This window comes from Pseudophryne corroboree, chromosome 4, assembly GCF_028390025.1.
Source record: "Pseudophryne corroboree isolate aPseCor3 chromosome 4, aPseCor3.hap2, whole genome shotgun sequence".
NCBI classification, from domain to species: Eukaryota; Metazoa; Chordata; class Amphibia; order Anura; family Myobatrachidae; genus Pseudophryne; species Pseudophryne corroboree.
In genome coordinates this window covers 530,314,509-530,335,117 of record NC_086447.1, presented here as the reverse complement: position 1 = coordinate 530,335,117, position 20,609 = coordinate 530,314,509, and the positions used below count along the sequence as shown (strand labels likewise).

General features: G+C 41.4%; 1 protein-coding gene and 1 pseudogene across 9 annotated transcripts in view; one reads left to right on the top strand and one right to left on the bottom strand.

Annotated features, from left to right (window-relative positions):
- Positions 1-6,397: 6,397 nt before the first annotated feature.
- On the top strand, positions 6,398-6,516 carry LOC134913702 (5S ribosomal RNA; annotated as a pseudogene).
- A 5,213-nt stretch (positions 6,517-11,729) lies between these two features.
- Positions 11,730-20,609, bottom strand: part of NCOA7 (nuclear receptor coactivator 7) — a 433,065-nt gene continuing 424,185 nt past the window's right edge. For all 9 annotated transcript variants that reach the window (XM_063917277.1, XM_063917278.1, XM_063917281.1 and 6 more), the window contains one exon: positions 11,730-20,372. In XM_063917277.1, coding sequence (XP_063773347.1) covers positions 20,237-20,372 — 136 coding nt within the window. In that variant the 3' untranslated portion in view covers positions 11,730-20,236. The remainder of the gene's footprint in view (positions 20,373-20,609) is intronic.

The following is a 20,609-nucleotide window of genomic DNA, read 5'->3' as shown; positions in this document are numbered from 1 at the left end:
TGTACATTTTCGGTATCGCCTGCCTAGAGAAATGGAACCTAGATGGTATTTTGTACCGGGGACACAGTACCTCAATCAAGTCTGTAGTTGCCTGTGAATTAACGGTGGATAACGGAAACACGTTTCTCACCGCGCAGGCTGCCAAGGCCTGAGTTATCCGCTTTGCAGCAGGATGACTGCTGTGATATTTAATCTTCCTCGCAAAGGACTGTTGGACAGTCAATTGCTTACTGGAAGTAGTACAAGTGGTCTTCCGACTTCCCCTCTGGGATGACGATCGACTCCCAGCAGCAACAACAGCAGCGCCAGCAGCAGTAGGCATTACACTCAAGGATGCATCGGAGGAATCCCAGGCAGGAGAGGACTCGTCAGACTTGCCAGTGACATGGCCTGCAGTACTATTGGCTTTCCTGTGTAAGGAGGAAATTGACACTGAGGGAGTTGGTGGTGTGGTTTGCAGGACCTTGGTTACAAGAGGAAGGGATTTAGTGGCCAATGGACTGCTTCCGCTGTCATCCAAAGTTTTTGAACTTGTCACTGACTTATGATGAATGCGCTGCAGGTGACGTATAAGGGAGGATGTTCCGAGGTGGTTAACGTCCTTACCCCTACTTATTACAGCTTGATAAAGGCAACACACGGCTTGACACCTGTTGTCCGCATTTGTGTTAAAATAATTTCACACCGAAGAGGTGATTTTTTTGTAATTTGACAGGTCGTATACTGCGCACAACTGAAATGCACCACAGGTATGGATGGATAGTATACTTGACGACACAGAGGTAGGTAGAGCAGTGGCCTACTGTACCGTACTGCTATACTGGTGGTCAGCAAACTGTGCAAATCTGAAATGCACCACAGGTATGGATGGATAGTATACTTGACGACACAGAGGTAGGTAGAGCAGTGGCCTACTGTACCGTACTGCTATATATTATATACTGGTGGTCAGCAAACTGTGCAAAACTGAAATGCACCACAGATATGGATGGATAGTATACTTGACGACACAGAGGTAGGTAGAGCAGTGGCCTACTGTACCGTACTGCTATATATTATATACTGGTGGTCAGCAAACTGTGCAAAACTGAAATGCACCACAGGTATGGATGGATAGTATACTTGACGACACAGAGGTAGGTAGAGCAGTGGCCTACTGTACCGTACTGTTATACTGGTGGTCAGCAAACTGTGCAAAACTGAAATGCACCACAGGTATGGATGGATAGTAGACTTTACGACACAGAGGTAGGTAGAGCAGTGGCCTACTGTACCATACTGCTATATATTATATACTGGTGGTCAGCAAACTGTGCAAAACTGAAATGCACCACAGGTATGGATGGATAGTATACTTGACGACACAGAGGTAGGTAGAGCAGTGGCCTACTGTACCGTACTGCTATATATTATATACTGGTGGTCAGCAAACTGTGCAAAACTGAAATGCACCACAGGTATGGATGGATAGTATACTTGACGACACAGAGGTAGGTAGAGCAGTGGCCTACTGTACCGTACTGCTATATATTATTTACTGGTGGTCAGCAAACTGTGCAAAACTGAAATGCACCACAGGTATGGATGGATAGTAGACTTTACGACACAGAGGTAGGTAGAGCAGTGGCCTACTGTACCGTACTGCTATACTGGTGGTCAGCAAACTGTGCAAAACTGAAATGCACCACAGGTATGGATGTATAGTAGACTTGACGACACAGAGGTAGGTAGAGCAGTGGCCTACTGTACCGTACTGCTATATATTATATACTGGTGGTCAGCAAACTGTGCAAAACTGAAATGCACCACAGGTATGGGTGGAAAGTATACTTGACGACACAGAGGTAGGTAGAGCAGTGGCCTTCTGTACCGTACTCCTATATATTATATACTGGTGGTCAGCAAAACTATGCACTGTACTCCTACTATATACTACAATGCAGCACAGATATGCAGCGTTTTTCAGGCAGAGAACGTATAATACTGGTGGTCACTGGTCAGCAAAACTCTGCACTGTACTCCTCCTATATAATACTGCTGGTCCCCAGTCCCCACAATAAAGCAGTGTGAGCACAGATATATGCAGCACACTGAGCACAGATATGGAGCGTTTTTCAGGCAGAGAACATATAATACTGGTGGTCACTGGTCAGCAAAACTCTGCACTGTACTCCTCCTATAATACTGCTGGTCCCCAGAATAAAGATATTTGCAGCCCCCTGAAACAAAGTGAGAGGACGCCAGCCACGTCCTCTCACTATCATTTCCAATGCACGAGTGAAAAATGGCGGCGACGCGCGGCTCCTTATATAGAATCCGAATCTCGCGAGAATCCGACAGCGGGATGACGACGTTCGGGCACGCTCGGGTTAACCGAGCCATACGGGAGAATCCGAGTCTGCCTCGGACCCGTGTAAAATGGGTGAAGTTCGGGGGGGTTCGGACTCCGAGGAACCGAAACCGCTCATCACTAGTGCCCATTGAGATTTTGTTACTAGCGGGCACCCGGCTTCTTCCCCTCAGCAGCAGCCGGAGGCAAGAGCTTACTCCTGAGCCCCGGCTTCCGGCTCTGGCAGTGTGCGGCTGTGCAGTGCTATGGGAGAGTTGTGATGCCGTCTCTCCCATAGTTCTGAGGAACGAGCGGCCAGGCGGAGGGCATTAATCTGGAAGCAGGAGCGGGGCCGGTGAGTATTGTGTTTTTTTTCATTTAATGTGTGTGTGTAAGCGGCGCTACTAGGGGACATATCTTATGCTGGCATATCTAATGGGGCATAACAACTGACTGGGGGCATATCTAATGTGGCATAACAAGTGACTGGGGGCATATCTACAGGGGCATAACAAGTGACTGGGGGCATATCTACAGGGGCATAACAACTGACTGGGGGCATATCTACAGGGGCATAACAACTGACTGGGGGTATATTGACTGGGGGTATAACTACTGACTGGGCATAACTACTGGGGGCAGGCTAATTTTTAAGTTGATAGTTTTTGTATGGCACCCGAAGGATTTTATAAATATCCAAGTGGCCCTTGGTAGAAAAAAGGTTCCCCACCCCTGTTTTAGGGTATGTTCCGAACATGGGCGTCATCTTGAAATCGTCCATCTTGAATCTAAGTCAGTTTTTTCAAATGGAAAGGGGATCGTGTAACATGTCAAACAACATTTGCTGAAAAGTTTATTGCTGCAAACAGATTTGAAATAGTAGTTATGGTTCAAAAGTTACAACACTTTTTTTGTTGCAGGTAACTGAAGATGGCTTTGACAAAAGAGGAGAGAACTGAGGTTGTTTTGATATCTAGACAATGAAGTTTCCATGTCATTGCTGCAGATTTTAACAACAGGTTGGATGGGAAGCGTCATTGCACAGCCATTTTCAGATATCTCCAGAGATGTTCAATCAGATTCAAGTCTGGACTCTGGCTGGGCCACTCAAGGACATTCACAGAGTTGTCCTGAAGCCACACCTTTGATATCTTGGCTGTGGGCTTAGGGTTGTAGTCCTGCTGAAAGATGAACCGTTGCCCCAGTCTGAGGTCAAGAGCGGTCTGGAGCAGGTTTTCATCCAGGATGTCTCTGTACATTGCTGCATTCATCTTTCCCTCTATCCTGACTAGTATACCAGTTCCTGCCGCTAAAAACATCCCCACAGCATGATGCTGCCACCACCATTCTTCACTGTAGGGATGGTATTGGCCTGGTGATGAGCGGTGCCTCAATCTTTGTCTCATCAGACCAGAGAATTTTGTTTCTCATGATCTGAGAGTCCTTCAGGTGCATTTTGGCAAACTCCAGACAGGTTGCCATGTACTTTTTACTAAGGAGTGGCTTCCGTCTGGCCACTCTACCATACAGGCCTGATTGGTGGATTGCTGCAGAGATGGTTGTCCTTTTGGAAGGTTCTCCTCTCTCCACAGAGGAATGCTGTAGCTCTGACAGAGTGACCATTGGGTTCTTGGTCACCTCCCTAACTAGGGCCCTTCTCCCCCGATCGCTCAGTTTAGACGACCGGCCAGCTCTAGGAAGAGTCCTGGTGGTTCCGAACTTCTATTTACGGATGATGGAGGTCCCTGTGCTCATTGAGACCTTCAAAGTAGCAGATATTTTTCTATACCCTTCCCCAGATTTGTGCCTAGAGACAATCCTGTCTCGGAGGTCTACAGACAATTCCTTGGTCACTCTGTCAGAGCTACAGCATTCCTCTGTGGAGAGAGGAGAACCTTCCAAAAGGACAACCATCTCTGCAGCAATCCACCAATCAGGCCTGTATGGTAGAGTGGCCAGACGGAAGCCACTCCTTAGTCTACAGACAATTCCTTTGAGTTCATGCTTGGTTTGTGCTCAGACATGCACTGTCAATTGTGTGACCTTATATAGACAGGTGTGTGTCTTTCCAAATCATGTCCAGTCAGCTGAATTTACCACAGGTGGACTCCAATTAAGCTGTAGGACCATCTCAGGGATGATCAGTGGAAACAGGATGCACCTGATCTCAATTTGAGCTTCATGGCAAAGGCTGTAAATACTTATGTACATGTGATGTCTTAGTTTTTTTATTTTGAATACATTTGCAAAAATCTCAAAAAAGTTTTTTCACGTCATTATGGGGTATTGTGTGTAGAATTTTGAGGGAAAAAATTAATTTATTCCATTTTGGAATAAGGCTGTAACATAACAAAATGTGGAAAAAGTGAAGCGCTGTGAATACTTTCTGGATGCACTGTATTTATGAATATAATTGGGTACATCATTTATTTTGGCAGAGAACAAAGTTAGGGTATCATTTTTTTTTCAAATAGCCAACACCCTTTTCATGTTATTCCACATTTTATCCTCGCAGTTTCATTTGGATAGTGTATCAAGTTTAGGTTATTAAAGAAATGGCCAAATGCGGTTCCGGCTGCCTAATGAGGGGTAGCTGATCAGCACAGCTCTGCTGCCCTACTGCCCAGCAGCCTCCAGCACATTCTCTGTGCACCTTACCTTGTAGGGATCCCTTTACCTTGCATGGAAAGTACCTCTCTATAATGCCGGACACGAAAAGCCACACCCAGAAAGAGAAAGAACGGCGCCGCACTGACTTAAAGATGGCGCCGGACGCCGGCCCCAGCTCAACTGCCTGACCCTGACGCTCTCTTCAGAGAGGACAATGCCTCCCAGTCGGCTGCCGCAGATCTTTCTGAGGGTGAGTCTCTATCTGACACCCCCAACCTTATTGAAGCTCATATACAACACTTAGACGCCCCAGTGACTTACAGAGATATGATCAGTGCTGTCAGGGCAGCCATCAACCCTCTGCTAAAAACCCAGACCGTAGACATTAATAAACAGATCTCTCACATTTCTAAACGGATGCTTGATATTGAACACAGGCTGGGAGACACATTTTCAGATGTGGCCGATTTAAAAATCTCTGCTTCCAAGACTGAGAAAGATATCTTTATGCTAAAAAATAAAATGCAAGATTTAGAGAATCAATGTCGCAGATGTAATCTCAGAATCATTGGGCTCCCGGAATCAGTTAAAGGGCAAGATTTATTTGACTTTATCCATATTACTTTACCGCAGTTGCTAAACATAAAAGATAGATGCTCTGATTTAGTTATAGAACGAGCTCACAGGCTTGGTCCCCTACGACCACAAGAGGGAGCCAGACCCAGGGCGGTGATATTCAAATCTCTTAACTACCTGCATAAAGAGCTTTTCTGGACAGCTTCCAGCAGGAATAGAAAGAAATATTGTATGGAATGGTTCAAAATTACTACTATTTCAAGACTATTCCGCTGAGCTCATTAAGGCACGAAAGGATTTCGCACCCTTATGTTCCCGGCTATTCCAGGAGGCAGTGCCGTAATTAGACATTTTGGCACTGTGTGCAAGAAACAGCATTGGCTCCCCCCCCCCCCCACACACACACACACACACCACCACCAAATTTAAAACAGGGCTGATGCGCACCATAGGTGTGTGCCAAAAATATAGGGGCATGGCTTCATGGGGAAGGGACTTGGCCACATAGCTCCCTTTTACACTGTATGGCAGGTAGAGTCCCATTTTACACATTAAAGCAGGTAGAGTCCCCTTTTACACAGTACGGCAGGTAGAGTCCCTCTTTTTACACATAAGGCAGGCAGAGTCCCCCTTTTTACACATTAGTCAGCAGACAAATCCTGCAAAGATAACAAAGATATATGATGCTGCTCCCCTTAAAAAGACCCCTGTTAGTGGGACTGAGATTTAGGGGGATATCCAATTATCCCCGGTAATTTACTTATCTATTACTTTACTATTTAGATTGTACTGGGATCACACTTGGTTCCGTATATCTCATTTCATATACTCTCTCATCCAACACGGGTAATTCTAGGCGAACAGTAGTGACACCCATTTTCCATCTACAGTCATACCACACTGGATATGCCCGTTCTCATCTGATCTTGGAAGCCAAGCACTGTTGGGCTTGGTCAGTACTGGAAAGGGGGACCTTCTGGGAATACCAGGTACTGTAGGACCCTATCAAAGCAGAACTACAGAATATACCTGGGAAAGCAGAAGTGTATCCTACTTCCTTCAATACCAGAATATTTGACGTCTATACACTCTCTCATTGCTCATTCGATGGTAACAGATTAGCAAAAGCAGAAGTGTCTGGTATTCTTTTCTTTCCCTTACTGTTCAGATTACTCCTCTCTATCTCTATCCAGATTCATCTACGTATGATTGGTGCAATATGGGATTGGATACCCACAGACAAGTTGAATAATCACAGCACCAACAATTTACGAATTATTTGCTTGGGAGAAAAACAGCCTGTCTTTTGTTCTCTTTGAAATGATTATAATATTTTGAATAATTCCAGGATAAGAGAATAGAATAATAGAAACTTTTGCTCGGATCATGGCTACATTTTGATCACATTTACTCACAAGTGGTTTATCTATCTTTTGCTATAGGGTATAGCTATAAATGTACCTTATCTTAATGAATATGATTAATTAGCACAGAAAGAAACACTTGGCGTTATCTATTTAATAACTTTTTAATTCTAGAGATTTTTTGTTAGTCGTTCTGAAACTTTTGAGCAAACAGCAATAAACACTAGGTTTTACTCTCTATTAATTTCTTACTATTCTATACCAATTTTCTATAAATTATTATAAGTGTGCCCCAGATAGACTAAGCAGTCTTTTTGCCTCAACGCAAACCCCCTAGAAGTATTGGCCCTCATTCCGAGTTGTTCGCTCGCTAGCTGCTTTTAGCAGCATTGCACACGCTAAGCAGCCACCCTCTGGGAGTGTATCTTAGCATAGCAGAATTGCGAACGAAAGATTCGCAAAATTGCGAATAGAAATTTCTTAGAAGTTTCTGAGTAGCTCAACACTTACTCTGCCACTGCAATCAGTTCAGTCAGTTTCGTTCCTGGTTTGACGTCACAAACACACCCAGCGTTCGCCCAGGCACTCCCCCGTTTCTCCAGCCACTCCCGCGTTTTTCCCAGAAACGGCAGCGTTTTTTCACACACACCCATAAAACGGCCAGTTTCCGCCCAGAAACACCCACTTCCTGTCAATCACACTCCGATCACCAGAACGGAGAAAAATCCTCATAATGCCGTGAGTAAAATACCTAACTTTTGAGTAAAATAACTAAGCGCATGCGCTCTGCGAACATTGCGCATGCGCAGTAAGCGACTAATCGCAATATAGCGAAATTCGGCAACGAGCGAACAACTCGGAATTAGGGCCATAGTTTCCTCTGAACTAATCTCTGGGAGCACCGCCAACCAAACACTATCTTCACAAGACCTTTTGGGTCAATTTGAATAGTCCTATGTTGGCTCATGGTATTTGTACTTTCAGCTCATTTATATATAATTTTATGATCATATTTCTCTAATCCGATCTTGTGCAGATGTCAAAACCCTTTACCCTACTCAATATTGTTCTGGCAAGCCTCTAAGGCTACTATTAGGGGTGAGATTATTTCGATATTGTCTAACCAGAAATGGACTTTGTCAGAAAGGTTCCTTTCTGCTCAGACTTCACTCACACAGGCTTTTCAAAATTATAAGACTACTCCCACTACCTTTCATAGATTGGCTTATACCGAAGCGAGAATTACATTTGAAGGGTTGCTTGCTAAAATGGAAGCTTCTTACTCTTTTCATAAAAATTCAGCTTTTTATAAATACTGTAATAAATCTAGCAAACTTCTTTCAAACCTGCTTAGGGGTCAGCGTCTCCCACCTACAATACATCCACTGAAACAACAAGATGGCTCCATGTCTACCTCCAATGCCTTAATAGCAAATACCTTGAAAAGTTTCTATGAACATCTGTATTCTGCCCCATCTCTGCCATCTACCCCACAGGGGTATGAAGACTTTTCGGATACCTTATCCCTTCCCCAATTATCTGGAACTGATGGTCTCTCATTGACGTCAGCCATCTTTCCTAAAGAGGTTTCCTCAGTAATTTTGTCCCTTAAACAAGGCAAAGCCCCAGGACCAGATGGATTCACCTCTGATTATTATAAACTTTTAGCCCCTAAAATTGTCCCCATCCTTACCTCAGTTTATAACTTGATATTATCTTCGGTAAAAATACCCCCTATTTTAATACTGCTTCTATTTGGGTTTTACCAAAACCAGGAAGAAACCCGTCTGATCCCGGATCGTACAGACCAATTTATTTGCTAAATTTAGATTATAAAATTCTGACAAAGATATTGGCAGAAAGGCTGAAGTTGATACCCCCTACTGTGATTCACCGGGATCAGACTGGTTTCAATAAAGGTAGGAACCTGGTGACCAATGTCAGACTTTTACTGTCTGCCATGACTCTCAGGGTACCATGTCGAACATTCCAAGAGCCATACTTTCACTTGATGCCGAAAAAGCCTTCGACATGGTACACTGGGATCACCTCTTTGACACCTTGAAGCGATTTGCTTTTCCAGACATGTTTATCTTCTTTATCAAAACCTTATATACAAACCCTTCCTCACACATACTTTGTAATGGCCTCCTCTCTGATACATTTCCCATTCAGAAGGGAACGAGGCAAGGATGCCGTTTATCCCCATTTTTATTTACCATAGCTCTCGAACACCTCGCAATTTCCCTATGCCAGTCACCTTTCTATCAAGGTATTGTTGTTCATAATATTGACCTACCCGTCTCGTTATTTGCAGATGATATGCTACTGTTATTGTCAAATCCTGAACACTCAGTTCCTGATAGCACTGAACGTTATATCGCAATTTAGTGGTTTTTCGGGATATACAATTAACATCAATAAATCGGAATTATTAATTTTAAGAACTCCCCCAATATTTTCGAACACTGAACACCTTTATTCCGTTAAGATTAATACTTCTCAAATTAAGTACTTGGGCATCCAAATTCCAAATGACTTAAATAAATTATATCACAGTAATTTTACACCTGCAATTGCACGTATGGAAAAATCTCTGGTGTATTGTCAAAACCTCCCCCTCTATGCTGGGTAGGGTTGAGGTGGTTAAATCAATAATTATCCCGAAACGTACCTATATTATGCAAATGTTGCCAGTGAGATTGTCCAAAACAGATATTTTGCATATCTCCCGTATATGCACACAATTTATTTGGAGGAAGAAAAAACCCTGCATTACTTAAAATAAACTAAGATTGCCAAAACTGCATGGTGGACTAGGTCTTCCAGACCTTGCAAATGACTCACACGCACTTATGTTCCGATATGCAATGGACTGCCTATTTGAATTTAGTTCATATACAGATTATAACCTTGATTGCGCTCTATTCACTCCATCTATTACCCCTCCCCTTTAGAATTTAAGCTCTCACGAGCAGGGCCCTCTTCCCTCATGTGCTTATCCTTTCTTACTTTAATAATCTTCAACTGCACCACATCCAGCAGTCTTCTGCCACCTGATACTTATTCCAGTGTCATCTGCTGATGTAACTATGTTTATTTACCCTGTACTTGTCCTATATTGTCATCAACTGTAAATTGCTGTTTTCCTGCTTGATTATTTGTTTATGTATTCTGTAATTGGGCGCTGCGGAACCCTTGTGGCGCCATATAAATAAAGGATAATAATAATAATAATAATAATAATAATCTCCCGAAAGTGCTCCACTTCACTCCCCGAAAACACACATCCCCAAGGAGATTTATAACAATATACTTTTCAGACCTACATATGATGCTTGGTGGACAGTCACCTCTAAATTAGGCCATAATCCTCGCAGATCTTCCTGGATGACTATTTGGGGTAACCCCATGTTTACCCCCAGTATGGAAAATTCTGCCTTTGTGAGGCTTAGACATAAAAGGTATTAAAGCTATTGCACATGTTTTTGACCCAGGAGGCCATATTATTTAATTCTCTTTACTTCAACAAAGCTATAACCTCTCAAATAATTGCTATTTTGCTTATCTACAGCTACAATATTATATATACACATTACCACCAAAATTACTCCTAGCCCCATCCAGACCCCTTAACATCCATATATACAAAATTCCAAACCCACTGATACAAAACCAGAATGGTAAATGAGGAATTACTGAAATCCACTATTGCCCCAGCATGGAAATCCACCACAGATACTTGCAAAAAAAGATATTCCTTTATTAACACATGAACTGACATTGTTTAAACATTTTCATAGAGTTTTGCGCACAGTACACTGTTCCACTTAACAGGAAATACACGTTAAGGAGGTGTATAGGGCTTATATTTCTCAAAGCCAAAGAAGTCACTTTGATGACACAGAATCTGGAAGGTGCCCGAAGTTTTCTGCTACTCTTCAACATAATTTATGGATCTGTGGGCACATAAAGCGATACTGGTACAAAATTATTGGATTTATAAACAGCTCTTTCTCTTTGCAAGTATCTTTAGACCCTTCTGCACTATTATTTGCAAATTTTGATTCTTGGATGATTAATGATGCCAAGAGATGTCTAATCCCATTTCTTACTATACTGTCCGCTAAAAAGGTTATATTAAATCTCTGGTTATCTAAAAATTCTCCGTCACTGCGAAAACTTGATGTATTACTTATGTGATACATGTATTATGATAGATACAATGTCTTTCCAGACTACCAACGAGGTACTACCAAATTTTATAAGAAATGGGGTCCATACACACATACCAAATCATTACCGCAACGAAAACAAATATGCAACATATTTGAATCTTGTCTGGAATGGTAATCATATATTGTGCAACTCTATTGTTCTTCATACTTGCTGGCAACAATTCTTACTTTTTGACGCAAATCAGATGAATGTGCGGAGGGCTTATGATTCAAATCCGCCTTTGTATGTTTATGGTGGTGGTTGTTTCCCCCCCCCACCTCTTCTTACTTCTCCCTATTTTATTTCTATATAAAGTTGAAAAAGTTTTGGTCAATGTGGTTGCATGTATGTGGTGTATTATTTTCGCGGCAGACATGTCTCCATACGATCTATCTACTGCTTTATATATCATTGTGTTTATGGCCTATTCCGAATGATTCATATTATGGATCCCTCTTCTGACAGACAATTGACACTTTTGTTTCTCGGAACTGATGCTTTGATGTTACTTGTATGGAAGGATATTGATGCTCTCTGAATTGTTAATGATTTTGTTTGCCTCTTATGTGTACACCCTATGACCATTAATAAAGATATTTACAAAAATAAAGAAAAGGTCTGAATAAGATTCATATACTTTATATTCCTTTATTGAAAATATAGCAGCATTGCATTACATATTAGTCATTCCGTAGTGCCAGTGATCATTTAAGAAGCAGAGCTGCCAGTGATACAAATGTCAGTGTCGTCTGTATATTTAGAAGTAACATCAACCTTGCAGATACAAGTTGCAAATATTACCATACAAAAGCAAAGTCCTTTAGGTTTTGATCCCAGTCGTGATTGTAAGCACATTTTGGCCAAATAATTGGTGAAGTATGGGAGATAACCATGCACTGAGATACCCATAATAAACAGCAACATGTGTAGACTGTACAAAGAATAAACACATCAAAAATATTACTGCTATTTTCTATGTGCAACAGTAAACAAAGTTTGCATAACATCTCAATTTGGAATAACACCTTATTAAAGATTAAATGCATTTTCTAGACATGATCAGTGCTTTTAAGAACATTGTTTAGAGATGCTTAAATAGTGTCAGAGAATGGACAAACCATAGGTGTCGTGTTAACAAAATTAAAATATATCCACAGAAACAGTAATTTAAAATTATATGATCTTTGTGTTCTATCTGAATCTTGCATTTTGCTGTCATGTGGGGTGCTACTCATGTATTTAGAAATAATATTTGTAGCTAACATGGAACAAGAGTTATGGTGTGCTAGGATGGCAAAGAACAGAAATGTTACAATTAAACTCTGGATACATGTATAAGCTACATTTTGGGGGTCATTCTGAGTTGTTCGCTCACTGCCGTTTTTAGCAGAATTGCGATCAGGCTAAAAACCGCCAGTTCTGTGCATGCGTATGGGCTGCAGGGCGCACGCGCTAAGTACTTTCACACAAAACTATGCAATTTTACACAGGGCCGAGCGGCGCTTTTCAGTCGCTCTGCTGATCGGTGAGCGATTGACAGGAAGTGGGTGTTTCTGGGCGGTAACTCAGCGTTTTCCGGGAGTGTGCTAAAAAATGCAGGCGTGCCAGCCAAAAACGCAGGAGTGACTGGGGAAACGGGGGAGTGGCTGGCCGAACGCAGGGCGTGTTTGTGACGTCAAACCAGGTACCAAACAGTTTGAAGTGATCGCAATCTAGGAGTAGGTCTGGAGCTACTCAGAAACTGCAGGGAAATATTTAATAGCAGAACTGCTAACCTTTCGTTAGCAATTCTGCTAAGCTAAGATACACTCCCAGAGGGCGGCGGCCTAGCATTTGCAATGCTGCTAAAGCAGCTAGCGAGCAAACACCTCGGAATGTGGGCCTTTGTTTTATACAAATTTTCTCTATTATTACATTAAGGGGGTAATTCAGAGTTGATCGCAGCAGCAAATTTGTTAGCAGATGGGCAAAACCATGGGGGTAATTCCAAGTTGATCGCAGCAGGAAATTTTTTAGCAGTTGGGCAAAACCATGTGCACTGCAGGGGAGGCAGATATAACATTTGCAGAGAGAGTTAGATTTGGGTGGGTTATTTTGTTTCTGTGCAGGGTAAATACTGGCTGCTTTATTTTTACACTGCAATTTAGATTGCAGATTAAACACACCACACCCAAATCTATCTCTCTCTGCACATGTTATATCTGCCTCCGCTGCAGTGCACATGGTTTTGCCCAACTGCTAAAAAATTTCCTGCTGCGATCAACTTGGAATTACCCACCATGTGCACTGCAGGGGAGGCAGATATAACATGTGCAGAGTGAGTTAGATTTGGGTGGATTATATTGTTTCTGTGCAGGGTAAATACTGGCTGCTTTATTTTTACACTGCAATTAAGATTTCAGTTTGAACACACCCCACCCAAATCTAACTCTCTCTGTACATGTTACATCTGCCCCTCCTGCAGTGCACATGGGCCCTCATTCCAACCTGATCGCACAATGCACTTCCTCGCAGCGGTGCGATCGGGTTTGGAATGCGCATGCGCGTCGGCTGTCGCCGGGCAAAGATGCTGACAACGGAGATATCGGTTGCAGCGGCGACTGCAAAAAGATTGACTGAAGGAAGGTGTTTCGGGGCGTCAACTGACCGTTCGAGGCCGTTTTCGGGGAGTGGTAAGAAAAACGCAGGCGTGTCCAAGTGAACAGAGGGCGGATGTCTGACGTCAAAGCCGAGCCCATCATCACTGGATCCGTCGCACAGGGTAAGTATGTCCAGGGCTGGTCTGGATTTGTGAGAAACTTTTTTAGCATAGCAGGGCTGCACAAGCGATCGCAGCCCTGCTATGCTAAAATACACTCCCCCATAGGCGGAGATTAGTTGATTGCACCAGCAGCAAAAAGTTACTTGGTGCGATCAACTCGGAATGAGGGCCGTGGTTTTGCCCAACTGCTAACAAATTTGCTGCTGCGATCAACTCTGAATTAGGCCTTTAGTGTAGAATGAGAACGTTTGCCTAGAACTTTTCAGCCTTAAATGTAATATCTCCATTGCCCACCTACCTGGTATTAGTAAAACACACTACTTTATAATCCCAATCCTCTGGTGACCTCTATCAATGTGTCATATGCTGTAGTTTACACCAAATCCCTGACACCAGTTCCAGTTTCCCTAATTAACTAGAATGTTAAATAATGTGCTAGAAAATTATAATTATACAAAGCGAAGGAGTGGAAGAAGCATTACCAAAGACATCCTACAGACATTTAGGATCCAGTTAAATAAAGCACACAGGTTCAGCATAGCTCCCAAAACAGGTGAGGAGATAACATCATGCTTTGATTATGGATGTGCAGTGGATATAAAAAGTCATGTAAACCCGGACAGATACCAAACATGTCATGATGAATCTGGACAATACAGTGCACCATAAGAGGGCAACAAGGTGTGGCCAATGTTTCTGATATGCTGGATCACACCCCTATTCTTTCCTTTCACACCAGTTAAGGATATACCTCCCCAAGTCCTGACCTATCAGGAAGATGAAGTCCAGGTTGGGAAGGTGGGTCCAAGCCCTCAAATGAAGACTGTACACTGTGGCACTTGGGAACTATGCTTCAATCAAAATAGGTCATATCATGTTAGAACTTTTCATACTTTTACATGACCTTCATGACCTTGTAAGAACAAACTGCGATTGAAAATACAAATACATAAATTTCCAGTAAAAAATAAATTAAATTCAAAACGTATAAATACCCTGGTTGTATAAATACACAAATCCATTGATAACAGTGCTGTAACAGTGTGCAGCGTAAACAAAACACATTAAAAATAATGCTCGAAGGTAATTTGCATACTCCTGCCAAAAATAAAAGTCATTGGGGCTAATTCAGAGTTGTACGCTAATGCAACTGCAATTTTCTACGCTACGCAACTGCTAATGTTAGCAAGTAAACGGAGCCCAGAAATTAAAATAGATGCCCACCAGAGCGAACGCAACTCATTCGCAATTTTCATACACATACGCAGCCTATACACAAGAACGTTAAACATTGACTTTGAGTCGGTCTATGGCTGCACAGACTAGACACGGCCGTAGTCACGCAGGCACCATGACATGCCCGCGTTTTTACCACTCCCCGCTAACACCATGTTATCACCACCAAATGGTCACTTCCTGTCAAACACTTTGTGACTGAATTCTCATTGCGAACACAATCGCAGATACCTTTGTGCATGCGCAATGCGATCAAAGCAGGTGCGCAGTATGACGATAACTCAGTTATGAAAACACTGGCACAGTGTACAGTTCCCTTGGCTGTATCATATTGACAAAACCGTAGTCTACAAGGGGATTTTTTTTTTAAATCTGAGGATCTGTAGCTCATTGTTGAAAGATACCAATCATGAGCAGCGTAGAATAGAACTTCACTGGCATTATATGTACATTGTGAACAATATGAAGACTATCAGCAGTCAGTGGAGAAACTATGGTCCTGATATCCAACAGGGACATCAGGACTTCACTCCAAAGCGGATTACAGGACAATTAGAAAACACATCAGGGTAGATACCATGAAGACTAAAATTCTGTCAGCAGGGGCATTTAAGAGAGCAGAGGGCCGTGTGTAGACTCCATAAGGTTCCTCTCCTCTCTGGCAGTGCAACAGACTCTGGCTTAGTGGCAGTCTACAGCGTATGTGCATGTCTCCAGGAAATTTACACCCGCGCTTTATTTCTAGGTATTTCTCTACTGCCCATGCACAAATCACAGGGAAAATGTCCACCACACCATTTTTCAGGATTTCTGCTGCTGTACATCGCCAGGCCACCAGCCGATGTGGGGCTCCACAGATGGCAGAGAGTTAAGTATAACTACAAGGGTGGTTCAATAAATAAGGCAACAAGAACTCTCATTACGTAATTTTATTCAACTTGTATATATACACGTATAATCAATAGCATAGCCTTGGTACAGATTATTTTTCCCCATACTGTCAATCAGTGTCAAGCGACTGAAGCCTGGACATGACGGCTTGCTGAACCTCACCATTGGTTGCAAATCGCCTTCCACCCAGGTGCTTCTTCAATGGTCCAAAGAGATGGAAATCAATTAATCAATCAAACCTTCAATGCAGCACAAATTGTCATCTGTGGTGGACGTGCTTTGCTGGCTGGATCGTTGTTTATCTTGAACGTCTGTCCTTCCGTTATCAAAGGCAGTGCACCAAACCCACAGCTGTTTCCGTGACATGACTTTATCAGTGTACACTTCAACAAGTTGGCAATGTATTTCAGCTGCTTATGTGCCCTTAAGGTGTAGAAACTGAACACACTACTCACCTCAATGTTAAACCATGCTTCTGCCAGCCCTGCCATCTTACAACTGATGTTGTAAGATGGCAGGGACCCAGGACTTTTTCTCGGGTAGTTTGCATTCACACAAAGCAAAAAAAAACAAAAACGGGTCAATGTGCATTCACATGCAAATATCGGGGTTTTTGAATCATGTGTGAAAGGGGTATTAATGAACCACCCTGGCATATATGCAGGGTGTGTGGTGCACATGGGCTTCCATTATAAATATAGATATGCCACTGTCTGTCAAGAACTGGTTGCTCCCTACATAAGGTGAAAAGATCACCATACGTAAGATCACCATAGGTGAAAATATAATGTATAAAGGTGGAAGGAGCTCTGGTGCAAAAGTTAACTATGTCTGCCCAATCAAGCAGCCTAAGGCTGGGTCTAAACTTGTCGATATGCACCCGATATACGGTCTGATCTGCCGGATCTGACGATATATATTGTTCACATTGTCTAGTGTGTATTCACTATATCACTAATGATGTGCATTCCTGTGGGTTTACATTGAAATCGAAAGATATTGGACTGGACTGGATGTGACCGGGTGCCATCACTGTCAATATAGTAAACAATATTGTTCAGTTGCAGGGGGCACAATGTGACTTCTGATATGCACAGGCAATTGTGTAGCGAGCCTAAAACCTAAATGAACAAGAAAAAATAATTTCAAACCAGCGCTCCAACTCAATGATGCCGCAACAGCTCCCACCTGGGAGAGAACAGAAGTTGCCGTGCCAGTGACGAAAAGGTGCAGACATCCCGGGAGGTACCAGAGTAACATCACATATGCGCTATAGGGTGGACACTTCTTGACACCCCACAAAATTTGGTACGCACATTTGCCCTAGCAATTGGTGGATTCTGTTTTTATTGAAATGAATGTTGAGGTTTCATTTGGAATAAACTGTACTTCACTATACATCCCCCTATCTCTGTTTTGTTGGCGGAATTTGGATATTGAAAAGTGATATCTTACTGACGTGGGAATTTGCTACGAATTTCTTTGGAGGGATTGAAACTTTCCATAATTAAAAATCTATGACTAAGGGACTATTGTGAGATCATATCCCGTTTTATTCCAGAGAGTGCGCACATCTGCAAATCGTGATTTCAGCCTAAAACCTGCCCAGTCAGATGAGAATACAAATGCAAAAGAAGGCAATAGATCCAAGGCGACACAGAAAAATAATAATGCAAACCAAGAGCCCACAAGGTCAAAGGCAGGAGGGTTCTAATATGTATAAAGATTCCTCCTCTTGCTCACTTTTCCTCCAAATGATCAACAAGCACATGTAAAATAAATAAAAACAATATGTAGTACTTTCTTGTTTCTTAATATTTTACACCTGTGTTGAGAAATGGCTTCCATTGAATATGAAGGAACGTTTCAACATCCAAGATAACAAAACACACATATTACAGTCTTGGAATGGCCTGGTCCCCAATCCCATTTAAAAACACGTGGAATTGCACAAGCAATATGATGGACCTTGAACTATTTCACAGGCAAAGGTGGGATAGAATAAAATGTTCAGGTTTGCGAAGTTGATGGAGACCTATACATTGCTATAATAAAAGTAAAAAGTGAATCCATAAAGTAGTTTTAAGGGTGTGTACACTTATGTATTGTAGGTTTTTTTATTTTCACTTGTTTATTTTTTCTAAACACTGTGACTGTTTTGCAAGGTCACATTAAATGAGAAAAATGACTGATGATCAATCTTAATTTCAGTCATTACATTGCAAAACCTGGAAATTTCAATATAGGTATGTAAACTTTTTATATCCACTGTATAGTATCCACACAGTCTAACAGTTATTGAAAATACAAACATATAAAAAAAGATAATTCTGCTTCATTAAAAATATTAACACAGGTTGAGTATCCCATATCCAAATATTCCGAAATACGGAATATTCCGAAATACGGACTTTTTTGAGTGAGAGTGAAATAGTGAATCCTTTGTTTTTTGATGGCTCAACGTACACAAACTTTGTTTAATACACAAAGTTATTAAAAATATTGTATTAAATGACCTTCAGGCTGTGTGTATAAGGTGTATATGAAACATAAATGAATTGTGTGAATGTAGACACACTTTGTTTAATGCACAAAGTTATAAAAAATATTGGCTAAAATTACCATCAGCCTGTGTGTATAAGGTGTATATGTAACAAATGCATTCTGTGCTTAGATTTAGGTCCCATCACCATGATATCTCATTATGCTATGCAATTATTCCAAAATACGGAAAAATCCGATATCCAAAATACCTCTGGTCCCAAGCATTTTGGATAAGGGATACTCAACCTGTATATGTTATTCTGCAGCGGTGATGGGATGGGTCTGAAATACGGTTGACGTGGAAAACACCTTGAAGCCATAACAGTTGAATCATATGTTCATCACTTTGCTTTCTATTTTGCTTTTCACTGCTGTGTGGCCAAACTGTATGCATAATCTCTTTTCTCCGTGCTGAGTAAATAATGCATTGATTGCTGCTCAAAACGTTCCTATATATAATAAGTCCGTGTATTCCAAGTTTTTTCCTCTTCTGCATGCTTTTTGTTGTGGCACCTGCTTTCTAATGAAATATACATATTTGCTACCACAAAAGATGGATTTCAAATTATTTTGTGCACTGATAATTAGTCAGTTTTTCCAGAAATTCACTTTATTACAAGGATTTTCCCAGCAGGTTGGATAATTAGATGGATGTCACATTATGCTAACTGGCATATAATGTATAACATAAAATACGCTCAGAGAAAATGTAATAACAGTTTAATAAATCAATTAAAATTATACTATTGGACGTAAGGCAAAAACAAAAATGTTTAGAAAAATTAAAAATTACAAAAATAAAATAAAAGCAGCTTTCAGAAACGACCTGCGTTCCTCCATACAATACTCTTCCTTGGAACAATAAAGTCAACTGCCCAGTATCACATCTCTCCACAACTATTTTTTTTGGTCAACATTCTCTTGGCTAACAGATATACATATAAAAGCAATGCAATGTCTATAGCTTCATATCATGGTCTAGAATGCACCTCCACTAAATAACAATGGTCACCAAGAACAAGTTCCAGCTTTCAATGGAATGGCGAAAGGAGAGGAGACAGGGCATGTTCTCCTAGGCTTTCTCCTTCCGCTCTCACCTCACATTTACTATACCATAAAGCGAATATTAAGGAGAAAAGGTTGTTGGGTAGTGTAAATATCTGTGTGTATGTATTTTCTAACTAGAATCCTTGAAAAAAGTGCTATGAAGGAAGGTCTAGAAATTGCAGGCCAGCAATATTGTTCAATAAGTTAAAAAAAAAATGTTACCATTGCTCTCTAATGATCATTTTCACCTCTTCCTGAATGGAAATTATGTTGACCTCCAGCTTTCATAATTATTCCATAATAAACATAGGCAGCCCCTCACCAAGTTACTTTTTAGGAATCATATTGCAGGATCTATCTCTTAGACTTTCACTACCACTACTCAGTCCTGAGACATTAACATTTCATACAAGGCTTCAATAATAACCTTTAACCACATCTGTTTCCAGTCCTGCATTAATGGCTTGTAGCAGTCAGGTTTGTTCATAACAGCTTTGCATTCTTGGAAAAATATGGATTCTTCAGTGCAACCATGAAGAGCATAATATTCTAAGTTCAGGAATAGAAAGTGGAACGCATGTTTTTCTTAACAATGCGCTGCCTGTTGTCCTCTCCCTGACCTAATGCGAAAGGTGTCTTTCCGTATCATACGAGATCCCTTTATTGGAAGGTCCACACTTCTAAATCCTGGATGATAAAATCTTCTTTCTTGGATAGGATGTCATTATTAAATGTACTACAGGAGTTACTGCGTCCATGATACAAGTCTGAATCAAGCCACAAGCCAAATCGACCTCTGAAAGAGTAAATGGAAAAAAAGTTTACATTTATTTCATGTGTTAATTACGTATAAAAACAAAAATTACTAAACTTCCTTTAATTCTGGCTCAACTTTAAGGTTGGAGACCAATATTCAGCCAATATCCAGCTCACTTACACTTGTCCCAAGAATCATCTTAATTTTCTGAAAACATGCAATTGCAAAAGGGGATCAGTATGAAATACCTCCAATCAAAATGCCGACGGTCAAAAT